Source organism: Pseudorasbora parva, chromosome 22 (genome assembly GCF_024679245.1).
Source record: "Pseudorasbora parva isolate DD20220531a chromosome 22, ASM2467924v1, whole genome shotgun sequence".
Classification (NCBI taxonomy): domain Eukaryota; kingdom Metazoa; phylum Chordata; class Actinopteri; order Cypriniformes; family Gobionidae; genus Pseudorasbora; species Pseudorasbora parva.
The window spans coordinates 21,810,746-21,835,676 of NC_090193.1; the positions used below are offsets into that span (position 1 = coordinate 21,810,746).

A 24,931-nucleotide genomic window follows, 5' to 3' on the forward strand; every position below is an offset into this window, starting at 1 on the left:
GCAAGCATGAGGAACGTGCATGTCACTCCAGCAACAAACTCGTGTTTACTGTGTGCTACCGTTCTCTTGATACACCATGGGCTACTACCCTTCACATCGCATGTTCCGGCGATGTGACTATCGCACACGCGCACATCGCGATGTTGATGTTAAAACAGAATATCGTTCAGCCCTAATGTAAACCATAAAGGGGTCAATCAGTATATTAGAAAAATTTCTTTTTTTTTTTTTTTTGGTTCAACTGGTTTATTCTTGATTAAATGAAAAAACAAAAAGCCAAGTTAAACATTGTTTTTATTAACTAAACCACACTATAATTAAAGGAAGAGTTCACCCAAAAATGTAAATTTGCTGTTAATTTACTCACCCTCAGACCATCCAAGATGTTGGTGACTTTTTTTCTTCGGTTAAACTGTAAAGAAGATTTTTAGCTGACACCGTGCTCCTTGGTGATTTGTATAATGCAAGTCAATGGCTACTGTTACTTTGAGTCAAAAAAGGCAAAACATAATTAATAGCTGTTGTTCCTGGCAAGGTCTGTGCATGAAATTGAACATTATTTACAATATATTACCTGTACCTGCACATTCACAATGTCTTATGCGCAAGCTTCCTGTCGAATAATGACATGCGCGGGAGCTCATACTGGGGAAAGTCAATCTTCCAAATCTTTTGAGATCAAGCATATACATTTCTGCATCCAGGATAAGCACAAGTAAGCTTTTGATGAATGATATCAGCGCCAGATGACGTAAGTTTGCTCCCGCACATGCGTCATTTTGCATCAGGAACTTCAGACTGTTGTGAATGCGCTATTGTCTGGAGCCACAGTTATTCATTTCGTTTCGCCTTTTTTGATCTGTTTTTTGACCCTCGAAGTGATGGTAGCAAAGGACTTGCAATATATGTATCACCAAGAACCACGGTTTCTTATAAAAACGTAATTATGTATAATTACAATATGTAATTTTTGCCACTAGAAGTCGCTTATTCGAAACAAAGTCATAGTTTGATAACACCTTGATTTTTCACGAAATAATCTGATGGTACACGAGCAGAAATCCTATTCATGGATGAATGTATTAAAGATGTATTAATGTTACAGTAATATGAAGCAGTGTGGGGCTGAAAGCCATTGGAGCAGAACATGGCTGCTGGAGCGATTGCTAATGAGAGACAAAGTGCAAAATATGGCTCGAGAGAAGTGAAGCTTTAATTATGCTGCTTCCGCTTCTTCCGGTCATGCATATGTGGGGTAACACAGTGCTGTATTATCTTATTGGATACAATTGAGTGTGTTGAAAATTATGTTATAATGCTATTGTGCGTTCGGTTGGCAGCTACTATGAGACACTTGTTACACACTGCGGTAAGCTAGATCTATAGTAGGCATTTTAAACCATGGTACTCATGTGTTGAGCTATATAACAATGATTCGTTTTCTGTCGATGAATGCATCCAAACAGTAGCTGGCGATTTGATTTTGCCTTGTAGCTCAGGCTGGAAAGCTGTACATATTTCTATCCTGCTTCAGTTTCAAATTTGCGGGGACCAATCACAAATTGGCTTATCCAACTGCCGCACTATTGGCGGGTTTAACACAATGACGGATGGAGAAGCGATGGATTGTTGATCTGATTGGTTAAAGGACTATCCAGTTACGTACAGTCATTTGATCTATGCTCGTTGATCACGCCTCTTGTGGTCTGATTGGTTGAATGACTATTCAACTTTGTACAGAGTCATTTGAACTATGCCCATTTATCACACCTCTTGTGCAGTAGAAAATACAAAGCAGACTCCCCAGACCAATGTTCAATCTTAAAAAATTGAGCTTGGTCTGGTGATAATTCAAACAGATCACCTGTCTAATAAAACATAAATATTTTAAAGTGTTTTTGGTGTTTCTTTGCTAATAAAACTGAGGAAATTCAGGGCAATGCAGATATAATGTCATTGATAGGTGACACATGGAGACAGTCAGTGTCCTGGCTGAAATTGCTTATTTTTCTGGATTTAAACTAATTTTAAACATTTGGGTACACAAGTCAACAAAATATTGTAGTAGTGTTTTTTTGGGATATTTTAATTAAAAGATCTTATATATTGTGCTTTTAAATTATTAATTAGCATTTAGTTATTAATTTATTTTACAGGTCATTTTTTAGAGGTATTGTATGAATGAATATACTATATTTTTAAAAGAGGTGTTGTCGCTTGGGTATTATGAGAATACCATCCTGGAATGGGAAGCTGGAAAAGAGAAAATAGAGTGGGTGCAGGTACAGGCTAAAAGGCAGGAAGGAAGTTTCCCTCCCAGCATATTTATCACCTGCGCTCAATATGGTCTTGTTTGAAGGAGTAGCATGGGTTCACACACACATACTGCATCAGGCTTCCTTAACTGGCTTCCCACCGTCTTGGAATATCTGGAAATATCAGGGAATTTTTAATTTGTTTATTTAGGCCAGTAAAAGTCAATGCAATCTTAAAAGTCATTTTTTACGAGAATAATTCATTTATTTAGAATCAGAGTGTTTTGAATTAGTTAATTTCAATGAATATCTGAATTATTAATTAATTAATCTAAATTTGTATTACTCTCTGACCAGTGATCATAAATGATTGGAAAGACATTCAAAGTCATTCAAAAAGAAATGTATTGGTTAGCATCGGAACCCTGTATGTGTGTTTGAGCCTTTCATTTTTCATTTACATGTGTAGTTTTTTTATGACAAGCTGCCGTGGTTATAACATCGATGGCATATAGTTCCAGTACATATTTTTTTATTTAATGCTCATTTAAGTTAATCTGTAGTCATTGGTCATGATTCTTGATTTTATCAACCTTCACAATCTGCGCATACCTGCAAAATTACATTTACCCCTCCGCCCTCCTCCAGTGTAATTGTGCTGCATAGCCGAGTGGCTGAATGCTGAGTTTCACAGACTATTTTATGAACTTTCCTGAGGCATTGATTTTATAGAGCTTCATTTTCACAAGGATTTTAGGAGATGAAAGAAAAAAACCTTTTTCCCACCATCAAGCCAAACAGGCTGATCTGATTAAAAAAAATAAAAAATCTAGGAACACACACATATATATGTATGTATGAGTATCTATATATACACTATAAGTGACAGAGAGAGTAAAGAATTTAATAAATATGGGATATTGTACAGTCAGACGGATTATTGCAAAATAAACCCAGACAGGATGATCAGGACCTGGACACAAAGCGGAAAGATCTTGTATCACCCTGAAGGGGTTTATTATTTTCAGATAATACCAGAATGACTGTACATTATCCCACATATTACACAGCTACTTACCAAAGAAGTAGATAAATGCACATGAAATTTCAATTTAAGCTCAAATTATTCTGTTATATAAGCAGAAAGAACAAGCATGGCTATGCAGTAAATCAGCTGCTATGTAGGAAAATAGTGAACTATACTATATAGTCCTTATACTATTTGATCACAGAATGCTGTGATTGACCATTTAGACTTAAGTATTCTAAAGACATGTCAAATTATTGGTGAAGGCAGAATCAGAGGGGCAATAAGTGTAGGTAGGGAGTGTGAGAAAGTCAGGAACTGAAAGGAGGGATACAACTGACAGAATGAGAAAGCGGGACCCCCCCTGGTTTAAAATCCTCTACTGTAAGGTGCAGTGACCCAGAACAAGTGATTCCAGCCAGTCAAGCATAAATCAAGCACACTGGCTCCAGCAATGAAGCCCTACTGGCCTAGAGTCACGGATCTTCATTATTGAAATTTGATTGTCCTTCTCTACTTCCATAGGACTGTGAATTCTCGCAGTGCCCTGTGACTCATCCTGTCGCCCCAGAGACCAAAGTGATGTCACATCCTGGTCATAAAACACAGTGGCGCTTTGGATCATGGACACAGGTACATCCCTGAGAATGTGATGTATATGAATTACTAAATAGTTATTTTGCTAGTCTCTGTAGTGTGTTCTGTAGTTATTGTAAAATGGTTGTTTTACAATAGTGCAGCGCCACCTGTGGAAAGGGCACCCGGATGCGCTATGTAAGTTGCCGTGACCAGCAGGGTGGAGTGGCAGAGGAATCAGCCTGTGCTCATCTTACAAAACCTCCGGCTAGTGAGGTGTGCTCCATTGTGGCGTGTGGGCAGTGGAAGGTTCTGGAATGGACTGCAGTAAGTAAAATATACCTTTTTTATCTTATTGTAATCTATTAAAGCTTAAAGCTACACTGTGTAACCCCTTTAGTTAATTTTTTACTAAAAACACTTAGTTCTTTCAAAAATATATGTGCTCATTAATGTATATTTACTTCTTTCAATTAATAAAATGTTCTCATAAGTTTATAATATGCCATTGAAAATACATACGGGTGAGGGGTTCGAATGCCGGTCGCCATGTTGCCCCTCCATCTTGAAAGTACATTAGCCAAAGAGGGACATACCCGTAAATTCAAGCTTCGCCTTTCGCGTTTTAACACTTTATGGCACCGTGTCGAATGTGAAGAGGGGGATTGCCATGTTAATCTTGGACTAAATCGGCCACCGTAGAAGTTAAAACGAAATCGGAATTGAGAGGAACAGAAACTAATATTCACTGGATGGTCATATACCTTTTCACCGCTAGATGGGGGAAAATATCACACAGTGTAGCTTTAAAGGAGTAGTTCACCCAAAAATGAAATGTAAACTATAATTTAAGCCATTCTAGGTGTATATGACTTTTTTTTTCAGCCAAACCCAATCTGAATTATATTAAATAATATCTTATATCCAGCTTTGTAATGGCATTGAATAGTATAATAGTTGAATAGTATAAAAACCTATACATCCATTATAAAAGTAATCCATACAACTTAAACCGCAGAGGTCACCCTTCCTCCAGAACGCATGTATGAGCGTTGCCAGAAAAAAGTGATTAAGGTTTATAAAGTTGTGAATATGGATATTTTTCTTACAAAAACATATCACTTCGCTTCAAAAGGCATTAATTAACAAATTGGAGACATATGGATTACTTTTATGATGGATGGATGCTTTTTGATCTTCAAAACTCGGACACTATTCAAAACGATTATAGTGCTGGGAAGATCTAGGATATTATATGTTACTTTATTCAATCAATTTATTACTGAAATATTTTATTTTAACCAAACCTTTTATCCAATTTATTTTATAATTACTATTGAGTTGAACAATGAACAGGTTATCCAGCATAATTTAAGAATGTTCTTGTGTTTCAGTGGAAGCAGGAAAATCTAAAATTTTCTGACATTTGAATCGTGACCTATAAATAGTGCAGAATCTTAAGTAAGGGATAATGTCTACACCCAGCCGGTTGTTATCGCAGAATAAACCCCGACAGAGTGATCAGGACCCAGACGCGAAGCGGAGGGGTCTTGCATCACTCTGAAGGGGTTTATTCTGCGATAACAACCGGCTGGGTGTACATTATCCCGCTTATTACACAGCTACTAGTCTCAAATAAATAATTATTAGACACAAAATATTGTCTCGAGATTAAATATTTTATTAGCTCTTACGCAAAGCTTCCGCGAAGAAAAACAGTGCCAACATGCTTTAAAGCAGCACTAGGTAACTTTTCAACCTTCATAATATATTTTTTAAGACTCTTGTGATGATAAATCGACTTACAATAGGTTGAATGACACGTCTGCCATAGCCTGATGGGGTCTGTATCGTTTTTAGTCGTACTTTTAAACTTCGGGTTTCGGGTAGCAACCCGAGAAAAAAAAGAACTACAAAATTCGACTGCTGTACGGCATATACGTCACTTCCACCAACACCCACACTTCCTTAAATTCGGACGTGCGAGCCCAACTTTGTTCGTTGGATAATATAGTCATGTCCGAAGCAGCAGAGACAAATAAGAAAGAAAAGGTTTTGTTGGAGGAAAGCAATAAGAGGAAACGAAAAAGTGATGGGATTAAAGGCAGGACGAGGATGAACATGTGACCAGCGTTTGCTCGTCGGCGTGAGCTGAAGGAGGTGTGCCCGACCGATGCTGTCCTGCTTGTTACGGTGATTACCTACCGCTCAAACATTGAACTGAAGTATCATATAGATTCTGTAAAACGCTAACCAATAGACTACTATAATGACGCTGGCTTGTAAACGTGAGCATCGTGATTATTTGGCGTTTGAAAAAAATAAAACCCATGAAATTATATTCATGACATGCTGAAACATATTCCACTGACTGTAACGTTACCTGGGATGAAGACATTTCACACGCGACGCCAGAAGAACTCTGAACTCCTCTTGCAGTGTTCAGGGGAACTGTTAGTGCTGCACCAACCCGCGGCGCCACTTTTATGAAGTTATTTGGCCCGCACCGCACCACTGTATATATTTTTACAACCCGCCCCGCACCCACGACCATTAAATAGACATATGGGGTCCGCGGGTTATGAGACGACCCACGCATCACTAGTTCAGGGCTATCAGGGTTGTCATGTCAACAAATGCACGCGCGATGGCATCCCCTGATGTAGGATGACAGATCTTACGACAGTAGTTGAGGACATTATTTTTTCCAAACTGTAGGGGGACCCCGAGAGCAAAAGTAGCCAAGTGCTGCTTTAAGCAGCTGAAGATTTGCCATATGCCCTTGCTAAATGTTGAAAATTTATGCTGAAAGGGTTAGTTCACCCAAAAATGAAACCAAGCCTATGATTTACTCACCCTCAAGTCATTATAGGTGTATATGACATTCTTCTTTCAGACAAATACGATCGGAGTTATAATTAAAAAGACCAGGCTAACGTTAATCCAAGCAGTAGCCTAGTTGTAGGCTAGTTGTGTTTGAAGTCCATAAAAAATGCAGCTGTCCGTCAAATAACGTGCTCCACACAGCTCCGATGGGTTAATAGAGCCTTCTGATTCGAATCGATGCATTTATTTAAGAAAAATATCTATATTAAAAACATTATAAAGGAAACCTGCCTTGAAGACTTCCATTGAAACCCACGGCTGTTTAAGTCACAAGATGGCGCCAGCGTTAAGCATAGAAGTAGTACCGGTCAAGATAACTCGTAGTACCCGTATGAGCGGGTGTTATCTGGAAATAACGTACCGCTGGAATGCGCGATTGACCAATCAGAATCAAGTATTTCACAGAGCCGTGTAATAAGTATACTTAAACATTATTTTTTCCCCTTAGAATATTTGGTTTATTTTCAAGTTTAAATTACGTATTGTTTTGTCAGACATTTGAACCCCACTGTATTATTCAGTATATGCCCAATGTTAACATGCCACTGTGTTAGCCAGCATTCTTTCAACACTACAAGTATTTGTATTTTCATTCACAGCTGCTCTGCAGCCTAACATTATAGACAAATGACCTTGATCATTCTGCTCTCATTCTGGTGTTTAGAGCTCAGTTGTAATTGGAAACTGATGAGAGTTCATTTTGTGTAGATCTTGTGTGCAGATGGGGTTCGGCGTGCATATTGTTCACATTTATACAGGAAGACAAGAATTACTATGGAGTAGCTGGATTGCTTTAGCCTGCTTTCCATTGGTTTAAAATTGAGACAAATCAGTAAATCTACATTACATAATCCATGTTGCAGAATCTGAAATAAATCAACAAACTAAATTGTAATATTCTTTCTTCATTTAAATTTGATTCAAAAATGTAAATCCTGCCATTAGGTTGTGACATTATATAAACAGCTTCACCAACAAGAAAAGACTTAGTGCTTGATTTGATTTTGTCCAATCAGGATGGTTATTTTGTTGCGGTTTGCTTTTAGTTGATCTTGTGTGAGTGTCAGGTTGTTAGGCACATGTATATAAAAAAAATAATGATGTGCAGATTTAAAATAAACTGCAATATTCCATTAAAAAAGCATCTGTCTGTATTTACAGTGCTCCGTATCCTGTGGTCAGGGTACAACTACACGGCAAGTAGTGTGTATGAACATCAGCGATCAACTTGTGGAAATGAGTGAGTGTGACCCAGATGATCAACCAGCAACAGAGCAGGAGTGTGCCATGCCCCAGTGTCCGTCTCGCTCCAACGACCACGGGGGCTTTTCACCCAACCCTGATCCTCGAAAAAAAAATGCTCCCGCCGGACGAACTGACCGCAATAGAGTTGGCAGAACCCAGTCCCATCAATGGAGAACTGGACCATGGGGGGCGGTAAGTAGCTCTAAACATCTTAGAAGGATTACATCACTGCATGTCCTGTCATGTATGTTTCTGATATTTTATATAGTCCAAAGACTATTCCAGTTAGAGACCTTTTGCCAACTCAGGAACAGAATGACGTCTAAGGTGTTGCATATGAACTCTTCAAGTCAACCAGACAGCAGCATTTCCTCTGTCTGATAAATTATGCCGTTTCCTTCATGATATCAGGGCTTTAAATACATTTGTAGAATTCAAAGAAGAGCTAAATATTGTGCCGTATTTTTAACAGTGTTTCCTTTAGCTATATATAATCTGTATCCTTCCGAGTGATAGTAATCATGAGGTTTTTGTTCCGACTCCACATAAATAATTCAGGTTTTTTAGGTATTGCGATCCACTACCAAACATCACAGCAACATTTGCTCCAACTGATTCAATCAGTAAGTTGTTAAACGCATTTAAACAGATAACTCAAGATGTGTCACAGATTCCTGAGTCTTTATGACAGATTTATAAAAATAAATGATCATATAAAAAAAAAGAAATGTAAAAAGCACAAAATTGTCATTTTCTCAGTTTCTCAGTTTTTGAGAACTATATATATAGTTTAAATGTTGGGGGTCAGTACGTTTTTTTGTTGTTGTATGAAACAAATTAATATTTTTACTCAGCATTGATGATAATATGCATTTATTGTCTTTGAATTATTTTTGCCGTTCAGTTCATCTTTCTTATTACATTTAATTCAGACTGCAAGTTCAACTTGTTCAAAATTTAATTTATTTCGCCAGACTATCAAATGTATATTATATGGAAAATCATTTCTGAAACAAACTGTCATTTGGGTCCATTTTTAAGAAAAAAGAAAAAGGAGAAGAAAAAGCCACTTCTTGATTCCCAGTGGTAATCTTTCTCATCAAAGAAATCAGTTTGGTCCGTGTTTGTGCATTGACGTATATTTTCCGTCAAAGCTAATGGGATGTGAAATTGGGCCATTGAGAATGGACTTGCTTGTGTTTTTTATTGTGTGGAAGATGTGTGTGTGTGGGCCTTCTCAAATGATATAGCTTTTGTTTCTCTTTCACACCTCTCAGTGTTCAAGTACCTGTGCCGGAGGATTCCAGAGGCGTGTGGTGGTGTGTCAGGATGAGAATGGCTACCCTGCCAACAGCTGTGATGAAAGCACACAACCCATAGAGCAACGCTCCTGTGAGTCTGGCCCCTGTCCTCAGTGGTTCTATGGCAGCTGGGGTGAGGTAAGATACTCTGAATTTAATTTAATTTAACTTAAATATATTCACTATTTTTCAAATGTTTGGGGTCAACCGTTTTCACAATAATAATTTGAAGAAAAGTTTATTTAGCAACAAATCAGCATATTTGAATGATTTCTGAAGGATCATGTGACACTGAAGACTGGAGTAATGATATTGATTCAACTTTGCCATCACAGGAATAAATTACATTAAAACATTTTTAATAGAAAACAGCAGATCCTTTAACTTCAGTAAGTTGCGAGGTGGAGCCTCAGTGGATCGGATTTGTTTGTTCAGCACATCCCACAGACGCTCGATTGGATTGAGATCTGGGGAATTTGGAGGCCAAGTCAACACCTCAAACTCTGTGTTGAGCTCCTCAAACCATGACTGAACAATCTTTGCTTTGTGCCAGGCGCATTATCCTGCTGAAAGAGGCACAGCCACCAGGGAATACCATCTCCATGAAAGGATGTAAATGTTCTGCAACAATGCTTAGGTAGATGGAATGTGTCCAAGTAACATCCACATGGATGGCAGGACCCAAGGTTTCCCAGCAGAACATTGCCCAAAGCATCACACTGCCTCCCCCGGTTTGCCATCTTCCCATTGTGCATCCTGGTGCCATGCGTACCCCCAGGTAAATGCACTCGGCCATCCACATAATGTAAAAGAAAATGTGATTCATCAGACCAGGCCACCTTCTTCCATTTCTCTGTGGTCCAGTTCAGATGCTTACGTTCTCACTGTTAACACTTTCGGCGGTGGACAGGGGTCAGCATGGGCACCCTGACTGGTCTGCAGCCCCATACGCCAGTGGTTCCCAAACCTGTCCTGGGAACCCCCCACCAGTGCATGTTTTGCATGTCTCCCTCATCTAACACACCTGATTCAACTTATCAGCTCATTAGTAGAGACTGCAAGACTTGATTTAGGTGTGTCTCATGAGGGAGACATACAAAATGTGCACTGGTGGGGGGTCCCCAGGACAACAAACTGCGATGCTCAGAGTAACATTCTAACACCTTTCTATCAGAACCAGCATTAACTTCTTGAGCAATTTCAGCTACAGTAGCTCGTCTGTTTGATCAGACCACACAGGCCAGCCTTCGCTCCAAACGTGCATCAATGAGCCTTGGCCACCCATGACCCTGTCACCATTCGACACTGTTCCTTCCTTGAACCACTTTTGAAATATACCGACCAATGCAGACCGAGAAAACGCCATAAGAACTGCAGTTTTGGAGTTGCTCTGACCCAGTTGTCCAGCCATCACAATTTGATCCTTGTCAAACTCGCTCAATCCTTACGCTTTCCCATTTTTCCTGCTTCTAACACATCAACTTTAAGGACAAAATTCTCACTTGCTGCCTAATATATCCCAACCGCTAACAGGTGCCGTAATGAAGAGATAATCAATGTTATTCACCTTACCTCATAATGTCATAGTTATGCCCGATCTGTGTGTGTATATATAATGTTATGCCTGGTCAGTTTGTATATTTATATACATACTCAAAAGTTTAGCTCTCAGTAAATAGTTTGGCTTTGACCACATTACATACAATTTACATTTGAATCATGCATTTACATTTTTAATTACATTTACTACTTCGTACAAATGTGTTTTGTATATGATTTGTAAAATCAATTACTGATTTTACTGAACAAAGCCTTAGAACGGTCCCTACGTAGCAAAGCATTGTAAACATCTGGTCCAAGCCATCTTATGAAAATGCAGTCTTAACAAAGATTATATATGTTGATGAAACAAGACTTTCACTCTTTTTTCTCTCACCCATACTCTTCCTACCTAGTGTTCAAAATCCTGCGGAGGAGGGATAAAGACCCGGTTGGTCGCTTGTCAGCGGCCCAACGGGGAGCGCTTTAACGATCTGAGCTGTGAAATTCTTGACAAACCACCCGACCGAGAACAGTGCAATATTCAGTCCTGCTCTATTAACCCTCACTGGAGCACAGACCAATGGAGCTCGGTACGCTCATAACTAATTTAACTTTTTCCCTTCGTAGGTTCTCATCATCGCAACATACCAAGCTTTATTTACACTCATGGCATCAAGAAAACAAACTGAAACTCAATTGGTTTGATCTTTAAGTAAGCAAATATCTGGTTTTACCATTTGCTGCTTATTAGCGAGTTTCACACTAAAGACCTACCAAACATGCAGATACTTTTTTTTTCGAGTGTTGTTTCCTAGTTGAAAAAGTGAACATCTCTTTGGTCGATGTGTTTATGTTTGAATGCTGTTTCTTTGGACCCCCATTTAATTATCTTTTTCCCAATGCAGCTGTACTTTTGATAAATACAAATCATTGTGAGGCCCTTTGTTGTGGCTTGTTTTCAAAACAGTACAGTTGTATATGGTAGTGTTTAGAATACATGGGAAGTAACACTTGTATTGCTCCACTGCAGATCTGAAACATCTGGCCACAGGCAGTTTACTTTACTATATTGAAACCCTTGAAATCACTCTGTGCTTTTTTCTCTTGCTCTTCATAATTAATTTGTGATGAAAATTGACTTTTTCAACCATACCTCACATGAACTCAGCTAGCCATTGATCTTTTTTTAAATTTATGATGGTGCTTTTTCAGTATAAGGGAGACTTTATGTGAATTTCTGTCTATAGTTGCTATATTTTTGTATATTTAAGATAACTTACAGAAGCACATTTTTAAAAGTAAATACAAACAATTGTGACATAATCAAAAATCAAATGTAGCTTTGTTCATTTTATGTATGTTGATTTGTGATAATGTAATATTTTTCTGGGTTATTTACGAAATCAGTATTATTTCAGTTTTGTGTATAAAGCAACAAAAATATGTTTTAGTCTAGTGTAAAATTCCTCATTGCATTTCCCTCAAACCCAGGTTTTTTTATATTATTATTATTCTGCTTGTTGGCCAGTTACTTGTGTCTACCTCATTCTCAATGAAGAGACCCATATCTATCTTCCGTCCACTTTATATTTGTGGATAGGGATAACAAATGCTAAGATATCCTATAACATCCATAATCGTGTATGGATGCAAGTATATATTTGACAAAACATACAGTGTTGTGAAAAAGGATTTCCCCTCACACAAAAAAATTATACAAATCATTATAAAATGTGCATTTATTATAATGCACTTATTATATATCCAAATGTAAAGCGCTTTGGATAAAAGCGCTATATAAATGCAGTCCATTTAATGCCTTTTATCTTTTAACATTGATGAAATGACAGTCCTCCATAAAATTTGTATAGGTTGTACTTACTTTTTCACAGCACCGTATCAATACAAATGTGTATTTTGTCCAAATATGCCATGGTGCTATAGTTTCTGTGGTGCAATTCCCTTTCATGACATGGTCTGCTAATGTCACCAGACTGAAAATTAAGTGGTTTAAATCAAAAGTGGCAGTATTGATGAAGGTGTGCATGTATTGTATATTATTGTATGTATTTGTATTTATTTTTTGCTGCCATATGTTTGTCCTTATTTGTTTGAACTGGTTATTGATGACGGTCAAATTAAACAATTGCAAGGTTTTATTTTACAAATGTTATTTTTTTTATTATTATTGGTGATGTTTTAAAAAGTAGGCACACAATTGTAATTAATAAATATTGCTAGATTTGTGAATTAGTTAACTAGAAAACAGACTTTGAATATCTTGTATTATTCTGAAGATGTATTTTTAAAAAGGACAACATTTTAACTGCCAATTGTGCATTTATTTTCAATACGTAATGAATGAAAGAAGGTACAAAATCACTGATATCTGATGTTTTGTGGTGTCAGACCTTTTATTCTGTATGATTTTTTTTTTGTGTGTGTGTTATCCTGCTGCTTTTTGTTTTAATTTCTCATCTGAATGGGACGTCTGTATTACCTGTTTTAATGATCGTTGGATGGGTTTTTTTTTTTTTTTGGTGCTCTCTCACCTCAGTACCTGTAGAGGAAGTCTACTACCGTTGGCTATTTCCTATTTCCTGGACACCACAGGATATTAACCAGCCCTGATGGTGGTGATATGGTCACAGCCAACCGAGTGAGCATACATCAAAATAACAAAGGCAAGGGCATCTGGGGTCAAGGACGGCCTTTGATCTATGGGAAGGTCTTTACCAGCCTTCCCAGTTCATCTAATCTGAATAGACGTGCTTAGCAGAAAGCGTTTTATTCTTATGGGGAAAATGAGCGGCAAAAGCGAAGGCTCTTACAGAGCATGGGGGCCTCTGCGGCCTGGATATCTGTGTGCAGTTCTCACGTTGGAATGTAGGCACGTAGCCAAGCATTTTGCCAGACCTGGACTGATCATTTTTGGCAACAATTTAAAAGGAAAACAAGGCAATTTTGCATGGTCCAAAAAAAGTAAATTTAGTCTGATCAATGAACTGAAGAGTTACTGCAATCACACTCATCTGTTTTGATTTCATTTGGAGAATTTCTCTTGAGCGTGTTTTATTACCATCACAAATATGCAGATATTTTGTTTACTGTTGACCATACATTTTTATCATTTTATTTTATTTTCATTGTCAATTTGATGAAATTTGGGTTTCAAGCTTGAGCGTTTTAAGGTCATAGGTGGTTTTTGGAAAAAGGTTTCCTTTTGTATCATTTTGAGTGTAAAAGTTGGTGATTTGTGCTCATTAAATCAGTGGTGCATTCATTTAACAAAGTACATCAACTCTGAACTAGCGTATGGCAGCTTTCCTCACCCCAACCATGACTGAAATAAATGCCTTGCCATATAAAAAACAATTAAATTATTAATATAGTCCCTAAATATTTACACATATTACTGTATGTAAAAGCATGCCAAGTTTTTAAAATGTAAATATAAAATACTTAAAATAACAGTAATTTTAAATGATTTACATCTGATGAGAGAAATTAGCCACCAAGATTATGATAGTTGATAGTTTATTGATGTATAATATCATATGCAGTAAACTAAAGAGACAGCCTGACGAGAGTTTTTCATGCACCTACATAAAAATCGGACCTTGTATAGAGATATAATGCATAGAATTCTTAAAAGAAATTGAAACATTTGGTTACATATTACACACACACACACACACACACATATATATATATATATATATATATATACACATACACGCAGACACTGTAAAATTCGGAGTGAACAAATGTATGGTTATGAATCAATATTATTAAAGTGGTACAGTGTTCTTCTTGCTTTAAATATAAATGCATTTTTATATTATGTAAAGTTTCTTTGATTTTGTCATTGTGGTTGCAGCTGTCCATGTTGGTATTGAATTTTGTATAATATGTATTCAGTTGAACCAATTGTATATATGTTGGTACTGTAAATATTTATAAAAGCAAATATATATTTGAATGTTAAATTGATTGCTCAAAACCTTTTTTGTTCTGGTTTCAAAATAAATTCCATCAACTTAAATGCAACTGTGACACACTGACTTGCTAGACTCTTTTGAAAAAGTATCCCCAGGAACATATCCAATTGGAGAGTTTCTGTTCTCTTAGTTCCTGTATTTCGTGTATGCATGCTGGGAATGGACTCGTTCAACTTCAGACTTGTCGCATCATATCCATCCTCCCTCTTCAAGGCCCTTTGATTATCCGTTCCTCTTCCATCCTGGATTCAGGAAAGCCTCTCTCTCCTTTCCCTTCAGCTCCCCTCGTGGTTCATTCGCTCAGTGAAGCTGGTGCCAGAAAATATGTCACTGTTTCTTTGGCTCAACAAGCAGATGTAGCAATTGCCATTCATTATGATTCAGAGACACACTTTCCTCCTTTTATGTTGTAAATAATATTTGAGGCAAACAGCAAAACAAATGAATAGGAAGTCTCGTGTACAAATGATTACCTTATGCTGCTCCCATTGTCCATCATGTATTATGTTGTTGGCATTGTATACTGTACATGCTCATATTAATTCTTCACGTGAATATCATATGCTGTCAAAATGGTAATACATTTTAAATCGTAATTACTATAATTAACACAAGATTGGTCTATTCTTTTGTTTACTTTGACATACCCATCAGTTCGGATATTTAGACATACTCAGCTTCATAATCAGACATAATCACCTTAAATGACACACTAATTAAGCTTGTGTTTATCAAGCAGTTGGACTTTACAGCAGCTTTCCCCCCTTTTTGCTGTGCTCCATCCTGAGGGAGTGGATACAAATAATGTGACTTGTGTTAGTCAACCTGTTCAGCCAATTGCAGAAGAGAACTGATTGCACCAGCTCCTCCCACAAAAAGCAAAGGAGCTGCAGAGGTGGAGACTGGAAGCTGGGAAGAAGTAAAATTGATCCTTTAATATACACCGCTCAAAAAAATTACGGGAACACTTAATCATTAAAGTATAACACTAAGCAAATTAAACTTTGGGGATATCAATCTGTCAAAAAGGGAAGCATAAGTGATTGTGAATCAAAGTGGTGCAAATTTGGTGACAACAGGTCCACTGGAGAGGCAATGGCAAGACAAATCTCAAAAAAGGGAATTATTTTGCAGAAGGGGGCCATGCTCTCTCCTTATTCTTACAGGCTGATTTGTCTTTAGTTTTTTTGTTTTGTTGGGGTCCTTGTCACTGTCTGTAGTGTGAGGCAGTACCTGCAACCCAATCAGGTTGCACAGGCAGTCCTGCTCCTCCAGGATGGCATGCTGTCGAAGGTTTGGTGTGTCTACCTGCATAGTTTCAAGAGCATGGAGGAGATATTAGGAGACAGGAGGATAGCTGGACAGCGACATAGAAGAGCATCAACTCAGCAACAGGACTGGTATCTGCTCCTTTGTGCAAAGAGGAAAACGAGCATTGCCAGGGCCCTAGAAAATTACATCCAGCAGGCTACTGGGGCGCATGTTTCTGACCAAACTGTCAGAAACAGACATTATGAGGGTGGCATGATAAATTGGCTATGATAAATTATAGATTTTGGTTTTGCAATTTGATATTGTGTATTGTTTGCTACTGTGTTGCTTTAACAATATAATAAAAACAATATGTCTGATCTATGATGTAATGAATAAAACTATTTTCATGATTACCCCAAGTTTTTTGGTGTTGCTGTATTATTTAAATTATAAATGTTATAACTATACAAATTAATAATTAATTAGGTAAAACTGTGCTCTTGAATTTGTCTTTGCACATGTACAGGTCCTTCTCAAAAAATTAGCATATTGTGATAAAGTTCATTATTTTCCACAATGTAATGATAAAAATTTAACTTTCATATATTTTAGATTCATTGCACACCAACTGAAATATTTCAAGTCTTTTATTGTTTTAATACTGATGATTTTGGCATACAGCTCATGAAAACCCAAAACTCCTGTCTCAAAAAATTAGCATATTTCATCCGAACAATAAAAGAAAAGTGTTTTTAATACAAAAAAAAGTCAACCTTCAAATAATTATGTTCAGTTATGCACTCAATACTTGGTCGGGAATCCTTTTGCAGAAATGACTGCTTCAATGCGGCGTGGCATGGAGGCGATCAGCCTGTGGCACTGCTGAGGTGTTATGGAGGCCCAGGATGCTTCGATAGCGGCCTTAAGCTCATCCTAGTGTTGGGTCTTGCGTCTCTCAACTTTCTCTTCACAATATCCCACAGATTCTCTATGGGGTTCAGGTCAGGAGAGTTGGCAGGCTAATTGAGCACAGTAATACCATGGTCAGTAAACCATTTACCAGTGGTTTTGGCACTCTCAGCCGGTGCCAGGTCGTGCTGAAATACGAAATCTTCATCTCCATAAAGCTTTTCAGCAGATGGAAGCATGAAGTGCTCCAAAATCTCCTGATAGCTAGCTGCATTGACCCTGCCCTTGATAAAACACAGTGGACCAACACCAGCGGCTGACATGGCACCCCAGACCATCACTGACTGTGGGTACTTGACACTGGACTTCAGGCATTTTGGCATTTCCTTCTCCCCAGTCTTCCTCCAGACTCTGGCACCTTGATTTCCGAATGACATGCAAAATTTGCTTTCATCTGATAAAAGTACTTTGGACCACTGAGCAACAGTCCAGTGCTACTTCTCTGTAGCCCAAAGTGGCTTGACCTGGGGAATGCGGCACCTGTAGCCCATTTCCTGCACACACCTGTGCACGGTGGCTCTGGATGTTTCTACTCCAGACTCAGTCCACTGCTTCCGCAGATCCCCCAAGGTCTGGAATCGGTCCTTCTCCACAATCTTCCTCAGGGTCCGGTCACCTCTTCTCGTTGTGTAGTGTTTTTAGCAACACTTTTTCCTTCCCACAGATTTCCCACTGAAGTGCCTTGATACAGCACTCTGGGAAAAGCCTATTCGTTCAGAAATTTCTTTCTGTGTCTTACCCTCTCGCTTGAGGGCGTGTCAATGATGGCCTTCTGGACAGGGTCGGGTCGGAAGTCTTACCCATGATTGCGGTTTTGAGTAATGAACCAGGCTGGGAGATTTTAATAGCCTCAGGAATCTTTTGCAGGTGTTTAGAGTTAATTAGTTGATTCAGATGATTAGGTTAATAGCTCGTTTAGAGAACCTTTTCATGATATGCTAATTTTTTGAGAATTTGGGGTTTTCATGAGCTGTATAACAAAATCATCAGTATTAAAACAATAAAAGACCTGAAATATTTCAGTTGGTGTGCAATGAATTTAAAATATATGAAAGTTTAGTTTTTATCATTACATTATGGACTTTATCACAATATGCTAATTTTTTGAGAAGGACCGGTACATGGTATGTTATCTTTATTTTACCAGCTCACGGTTTTAGGTATACACAGCGACCCCTGGTGGTTCTTGTGTTAGGGAGCATGCCCAGACATTACCTTTAGAAATCCTATTCTAATATGCAGATCTGGTGCTCAAAACAACATTTCTCATTATTATACATTTTGACAACAGTTGTGTTGCTTAATATTAAAAAAAAAAAAACATGATACAGTTTTCTTTGATGAATAGTTTTTGAAATACAGCATTTATTTAAAATAGAAAATAGTAACAATATAAAAGTCTTAACTGTCACTTCTGACATTCTCTGAGTTGTTACTGTATGTAAACAGAAGACAGAAATATAGAATTGATGGACAGAATTCCATTAACCTACCGGAGTCGCTCTTTGTATTGTTCATCATGGACTGAAGCATCGAGAGGTTTCTTGTTTCACTGGTGACGAGCGCAGGATGCAGGAGTCTAAATGTTCCCACGTCATTCGCCCGCCCTCTTCCCAGCCTTGTCGAGTCACTGATTGTCCTCTGCTACAGGTGGGACAAAGGAGATATTCAAGAGGTGATTTTTTTTAGAAAGAGCTAAATGAGTGTGCACAAGGATGCATCTCAAACCGTTCTTCCTGAAATTACATGGGAGAAACCGTTCTTCCTGAGATGACATGGGAAAACTGTAATACAACACAACAGTGACCGCCCACTTTTTAGCATCCACATTTCTTTCTTCAATTTTGAACAATGTTAGTAACCAAACTTATATGAACAAAAATATATTTCACAGAAGAAATAAAGTCATACAGTTTTGGAACATGAGAGAGAGAATTTCCATTTTTAAGTGACCTACCAATTTACATTTACAGATTTTTGTCAGATTTTTTAATTATTATTATGAAGGGGAAAAGAACAGCACATTAGCGAACATGTTTCATCTTGCGGTTTGATCTAACACTTAAAGGTGCAGTAAGCGATTTCTGAGAAACTGTTTTTATATTTGAAATTACGGTTTGGTCTAACACTTAAAGGTGCAGTAAGCGATTTCTGAGAAACTGTTTTTATATTTGAAATTAACACCCAAACAAACACACTCCTACCCTCCCTTCATTGCTCTGCCCCCAAAATAGTGAACAACATAGACAAATTCCTGCATTACAAATCACACTGTACAACATTGATCACACACACACACACACATACATATGTATATATATATATATATATATATATATATATATATATATATATATATATATATATATATATATATATATATATATATATATATATGTATTGAGAACAAAGATTCCCGGAATCACAAAAACAATTTTGTTAAATTAATTTACCTATATCAACACTCCCAGTTTCTGCTAATAATATATTATAGTTATGTTAATATTATATTGTATAGGGGGCCTTCGAATATTGTGTAGGACAGTGGGGGGCCTTTGAGTAAAAAACACTGAGAAGCACAGGTCTACAGAAAACAAAAAAATGTTCCATAAAACTCAAATCTGGGTCGTCTAGCAGCATGAAATCACAGCACCTAAAAGAAGTGTAATTAGTTGAGTACACTGCTCGAGAGAACACCTCCACTTCTCCCCCCACCATAGCAGACGCAGGCAGCTGGAGCCTATTAGAGTAGCTCACTTTGCCTGTCGGATGCTTGAGGGGCCACGCACAAAGCTTGGTGCTGCTCACTGTCAAAAATGTACAGCATATGACAGGATACCCAGAAACAGGTACCTCTCCTTCCACTTCCTTGACTTTCTGTGCATTTGAAGTTAACCCTATAGCAGGGTTCCAGACAAGGTTACTAGGATTCCTCATATATTAACAGCTAAACTTTAACTCTACTCAACTGAAGGCCACCAATGCAGAGTGCATCTCAAATGATTCGTTTTTTAGAAGACAGGTGCAACACATGCAGGACCCTAAAGCTGTAAATTTGGCTTGTTCTTTATCTTGGCTGATCAAAGAAGGATCCTGCTTGTTATAGAGTTTGGTGATCACTTTTCTGGATAGCCCTTATTTTATCAAAACATGCGGTCAAAGCTCAAGCAGTGGTGTGTTTGGATAAGTATGAAGATGAGGTGCAGAAGAAGAAAACCTGCTGATAAAGAACCACTTACTACCCTGTGAGCTCATCTGGATTCGCTAGGTGATCATAAAAGCGAGTAGTAAGCGATTGACAGGGTCACTACATAGTGTTCACTACCCCCTACTCCCTGAGCACAGGATATCTTGGCTAAGGATAAGGGGCTGGACAGAGAAAAGAGCCTGGTGTATATCAACAGAGGGCAAAGATTCTAAAAAATGTCCCTACTCTTCCAAATCTGAAGAACAAAAAGTCTTTGTGTGTAGCAGCAATAGCACAGTGATTACAATGAATGTCCTTTGAATGATGAATTATTTTTTAACTAGATTGTGGAAAGAGTATTGGAGTATGAAAATAGTATTGATATGGGGTATAGAGGTTCTATAATGTAGTGGTTATCACGATTATATCATATGCGAAAGATCCCAAGTTCGAAACGGGCGGAAACAACAGGGTGTTTTGAAACCAGTGTCTCATTTATTATAGTTCTTCAAACTTTTTTAAATAAATGGTTTAGCTCAGTAGTTCCCAAACTTTTTTCAGGTCATGAAACCAGACATTAAAAACACAGTATGTAAGTTTCGCCTCTAGAGGTCGCTTATTCAAAAAAAACTTACCACTGCCACGGCTGTGGGGATTTGTGGGAAAACTGAAGGGGCTTTGTTTGTTTGTTGTTGAGTTTAAATGAATGATGATCGAAATATTAAACTGTAATACAAAACATCAGGAAATGTACATATTGTGGTTTATCGTCAAACCAGTCACTAGTTTCACCCTAATTCTAACACTCAAACTAGAGTATTCTTGGTGACCCCTTGTAAATATTTAAGTGGCAAAAGTCCTTCAAACATGTATTTTATTTTGTTGATTTTATAGTATGGATTTTACTGAATGCACCAGATAGGTTTTAGTATGAACAAAATGCTACAGGTGTTTCCGTAGTGTAGTGGTTATCACGTTCGCCTCACACGCGAAAGGTCCCCGGTTCGAAACCGGGCGGAAACAATGTGTAGATTTTTGAACCGAGAGCCTCACTGAACATAGTTACCACAAGCAAAATGACAATTTTTGAAAGTGAGCTCAGCTCATTCTTTTGATATATTGCATGCTCAGAGTATATAAAGAGTTAATGGTCCTATTATACATCTGGCACAATGCAGGCAAGACGCAAGTGTTTTTTGCTAGTTTCATCCTGACACTTATTAATTTCATGTCCTGCGCCGTGTTGTTTGAATAGCAAATGCACTCGCGCCCATGGTCTGAAAATAAGGTGTGTCCAGGCACATTGTTGGTGTGTTGCTATTTTGAGGCAACTGAAAACAATGCCATTGACCAACAAAAACTTGGACTAAAGTCAATGCCGCAATTTATAAAAATTATATTTAAAGAGCACGTTAGCAATGTGTCTATAGGCAGGTGCACAATGCGCATACTCTGCTTATTACACACACAGGGACGCAGCAGCAGCACACAGACATTTTTTAATGTGAAAAAAATTAAGGATTTAAAGGAACTTTATGCAAGAAATGTATTTCAATTAATCATAAAATGGTCCTGATATGTCACTAGACATTAAGAAATGTTAATTTCAGATACTTATATCACTGACAACAGTAGTCTGGCCAGGATATTGTCATTTAAAAGTTGTTGTTGCAGTGCTAAACTGATGTTGATGTTGACATGTCAAGCTCCTGAAGCTCCACCCTCCACCTATCTACCAATCACAAAGTCAGTAGTGTTTCGGCATCCGGGTTGCCAGATATGCTTAAGTTACCACAGCTGCAGCTACAAACGTTCCTGCTGGATCCTGCAGTATATCTGGCAACCTCAAATCAGGGAGGAGGGGATAGTGACTGCAGTACCAGTTTTGGCCACAATCTTACATACACTTCCTTTAAATGTAAATTATTGGACGAGCAGTTCCTTTTCCTTATTAGAAAATCAAATTTTTGCTTACCTGCTTGTAATTTCTGTCATGAAAATAATAAATCCGCCATGGTGCCAGCACAACTGGCTTTTTAAAGGGAATGGGAGATGAGACTCTGATTAGTCTATTGCATATTATGCCCAAAACACTCATGACTCATTAAGAGACTAAGGACAACCCTTTTAGACCATGCGCCGGGTGAGCTGACCATTTTCCCCATTGTTAAACTAGCAAAAGTGGATTCAGACATGTGCTTAGTTAAAATAGGGCCCTAAAAATCTGAATAAAAATCAAAATCAACTGTGACAGTAGATGGCTCTTATGGAACCACCAAAATAGACTGTTTCCCAGTAACCGCTGTCCACAAAGGTTATAAATGCTACTTTATTGGGCCATACACTGAGCTAAGATAATGTAATATAAGAAAATGCCATTGAAACTTTCCTCAAGGCAGTCAGTTCCCTTCAGAGACATTCATATCATTAATTCATACTTTCATATAATTTCCCTTAGCACTTGTTTGTAAAACCTCTAACTTCTTCTACCATGTTTTCAGGCAAAAATAACCATGCGACTGTTGCTAGCTTTGCTTAATGCTGGGCAGTATTTAGTGAGTTTTTTCCGAATCCTGGTAATCAAATATGTTTTTTAATGAGGATTTATATATTAAAAAGTAATACTAACAAAGTAATACTAACAATCGGAATTGTATTTTGGTTTATTGTCAAACCAGCAACCCTTTATCCCTACTTGTAACACTCAAACTAGAGAGTGTTTGGTGTCCCCTTATAAACTTTTTTTTGACCTCAGACTCAGGAAACACTGGCCTATATGAACATCTACAACTCCAGATGTTTCCGTAGTGTAGTGGTTATCACGTTCGCCTCACACGCGAAAGGTCCCCGGTTCGAAACCGGGCGGAAACAATGTTTTTATATATATATATGAAAATAATCACTGAGTGTGGCTTATTTTAAAAACTGTAAATTTGGTCCCTGCCTGTTAAAAGATTTTTTGAAAAAGATGATTTTTTTTGCATGAAAATTAGGTTATATATAGTTATGTATATATAATGTGAGTTTCAGTGACCAAAGTGACAACCTGACCTAGATTTTAGGACTCATCATCCAAATCAATTCAGCAACTGAAGAGATAAGCAACTTAGAAAACTTTGTTTCCGCCCGGTCTCGAACCGGGGACCTTTCGCGTGTTAGGCGAACGTGATAACCACTACACTACGGAAACAGTTGTCATTAACACTGTCACTTCCAAGGCGATTTGTGGGGTAATTGAAAGGAAAGAATTTCTCTAACGTTTAGTATTGTAGGCAGATCTGCGGAAAGTTGGTGAGGAGTTACTCATCTGTCACATTGGACAATTTTCTAAAAAGGAAACACGAAAAAAATAACAATAATCGGCACCAAAGTTTCTGAAGAGGCAGTCAGCACTGATAAGTAAATTAACTATGCTAAATATAATTTGAATGAAGTTGTAATAAAAAACAGAAGAGTTTAATAGCAAATTATAAGACAAGTACAGTAAATCATTGACAGATACTTAAATACCCTGCCAAGCAAATTATGAAACAGCACCATGAAATCTACTTGTGACCAAAAATATACCTACATATTAGTAATGTTAAGTACTACATCAGATAATTAAACAGAAAAGCTTAGAGGAGTTAAGCCCTGTTCTAAACAGGAAGAGTAAGATTTCCTCCAAAGATTTTTTTTCTCCCAAAGATTTTTGAAAAACCTGTTTCCGCCCGGTCTCGAACCGGGGACCTTTCGCGTGTTAGGCGAACGTGATAACCACTACACTACGGAAACAACTGTTGCAATTCTTGCCAATGCCATTGGGGTTTGTGGGGCAATTGAAGGGTCTTTGTGAATTTATAATATTAATGGGCCCTCTTTTAACGATTTGAGCACATAAGCTGCATCCGAAAACCTAGGCAGCTGACTCGTTGCCTCGCAGCCTTGTTTTGAGCAGTGTTTTGTATGCTGTTTATAAGGCAGTGTTTTGTGCATTAAGGCACCTCACAAAACTAATTTCGGACAGACTTCTAAGGCAGTGTAACAGTTTACTGATCTACAGCAAAATAGAGCGAGCTTTGCTCTAAGGAGAAAAAATAAACTGAACCATTTTCTCATATTTTAAAACTTGTTTCCGCCCGGTCTCGAACCGGGGACCTTTCGCGTGTTAGGCGAACGTGATAACCACTACACTACGGAAACACCTGTAACAACCGTGGGCACCACCCTGGCGGGTTTCTGGGGCCACTGCAGGCGGGGAGGATATTGTATGTAGGGGGTTAATTTTAAATTAAAATAATGCTATGTTCCCGGCAACCTGTATTTTTCCGACCTTCTACCCATGAAAATGCACTGGAACTGCCGTTAAACCCGTGAACTCGTACTCGATTGATGTACTTACAGTTACGAGTTTTGACATCACATAGCCCGCGAAACAACAATAAAGACGAGGCGTATTTAGGCCACTCCCACACCGGGGGTGGGGGGTTCTCTGATATCTTCATATAGGGTGTGACTTATTTAAGGGTTAAAATTGTAATGTTGACTATTGTAATGCTCTTCTGGCTGGGCTTCCAGCATGCACTATCAAACCCTTGCAGCTGATCCAGAATGCAGCGGCGAGAGTGGTCTTTAATGAGCCGAAGAGAGCGCATGTTACGCCTCTCTTCATCAGACTGCACTGGTTGCCAATGGCTGCTCGCATCAAA

At 38.0% G+C, this 24,931-nt stretch overlaps 1 protein-coding gene and 5 non-coding genes across 6 annotated transcripts in view; 3 read left to right on the plus strand and 3 right to left on the minus strand.

Moving 5' to 3' along the window:
- adamts9 (ADAM metallopeptidase with thrombospondin type 1 motif, 9) overlaps positions 1 to 14,539 on the plus strand; it is a 41,876-nt gene extending 27,337 nt beyond the window's left edge. Inside the window, exons 24-28 of the mRNA XM_067431783.1 lie at positions 3,808 to 3,915; positions 4,018 to 4,185; positions 7,906 to 8,181; positions 9,267 to 9,428; positions 11,246 to 14,539. Of these exons, the coding sequence (XP_067287884.1) occupies positions 3,808 to 3,915; positions 4,018 to 4,185; positions 7,906 to 8,181; positions 9,267 to 9,428; positions 11,246 to 11,434 (903 nt within the window). The 3' untranslated portion in view covers positions 11,435 to 14,539. The remainder of the gene's footprint in view (positions 1 to 3,807; positions 3,916 to 4,017; positions 4,186 to 7,905; positions 8,182 to 9,266; positions 9,429 to 11,245) is intronic.
- A 6,654-nt stretch (positions 14,540 to 21,193) lies between these two features.
- Positions 21,194 to 21,266, plus strand: trnav-cac (transfer RNA valine (anticodon CAC)). The gene has a single exon. It is a non-coding gene; the product is annotated as a tRNA-Val (tRNA).
- Positions 21,267 to 23,041: 1,775 nt separating this feature from the next.
- trnav-cac (transfer RNA valine (anticodon CAC)) lies at positions 23,042 to 23,114 on the plus strand. Its single transcript has one exon. It is a non-coding gene; the product is annotated as a tRNA-Val (tRNA).
- A 246-nt stretch (positions 23,115 to 23,360) lies between these two features.
- On the minus strand, positions 23,361 to 23,433 carry trnav-aac (transfer RNA valine (anticodon AAC)). The gene has a single exon. It is a non-coding gene; the product is annotated as a tRNA-Val (tRNA).
- Positions 23,434 to 23,944: 511 nt separating this feature from the next.
- On the minus strand, positions 23,945 to 24,017 carry trnav-aac (transfer RNA valine (anticodon AAC)). The gene has a single exon. It is a non-coding gene; the product is annotated as a tRNA-Val (tRNA).
- A 335-nt stretch (positions 24,018 to 24,352) lies between these two features.
- On the minus strand, positions 24,353 to 24,425 carry trnav-aac (transfer RNA valine (anticodon AAC)). The gene has a single exon. It is a non-coding gene; the product is annotated as a tRNA-Val (tRNA).
- Positions 24,426 to 24,931: the final 506 nt, after the last annotated feature.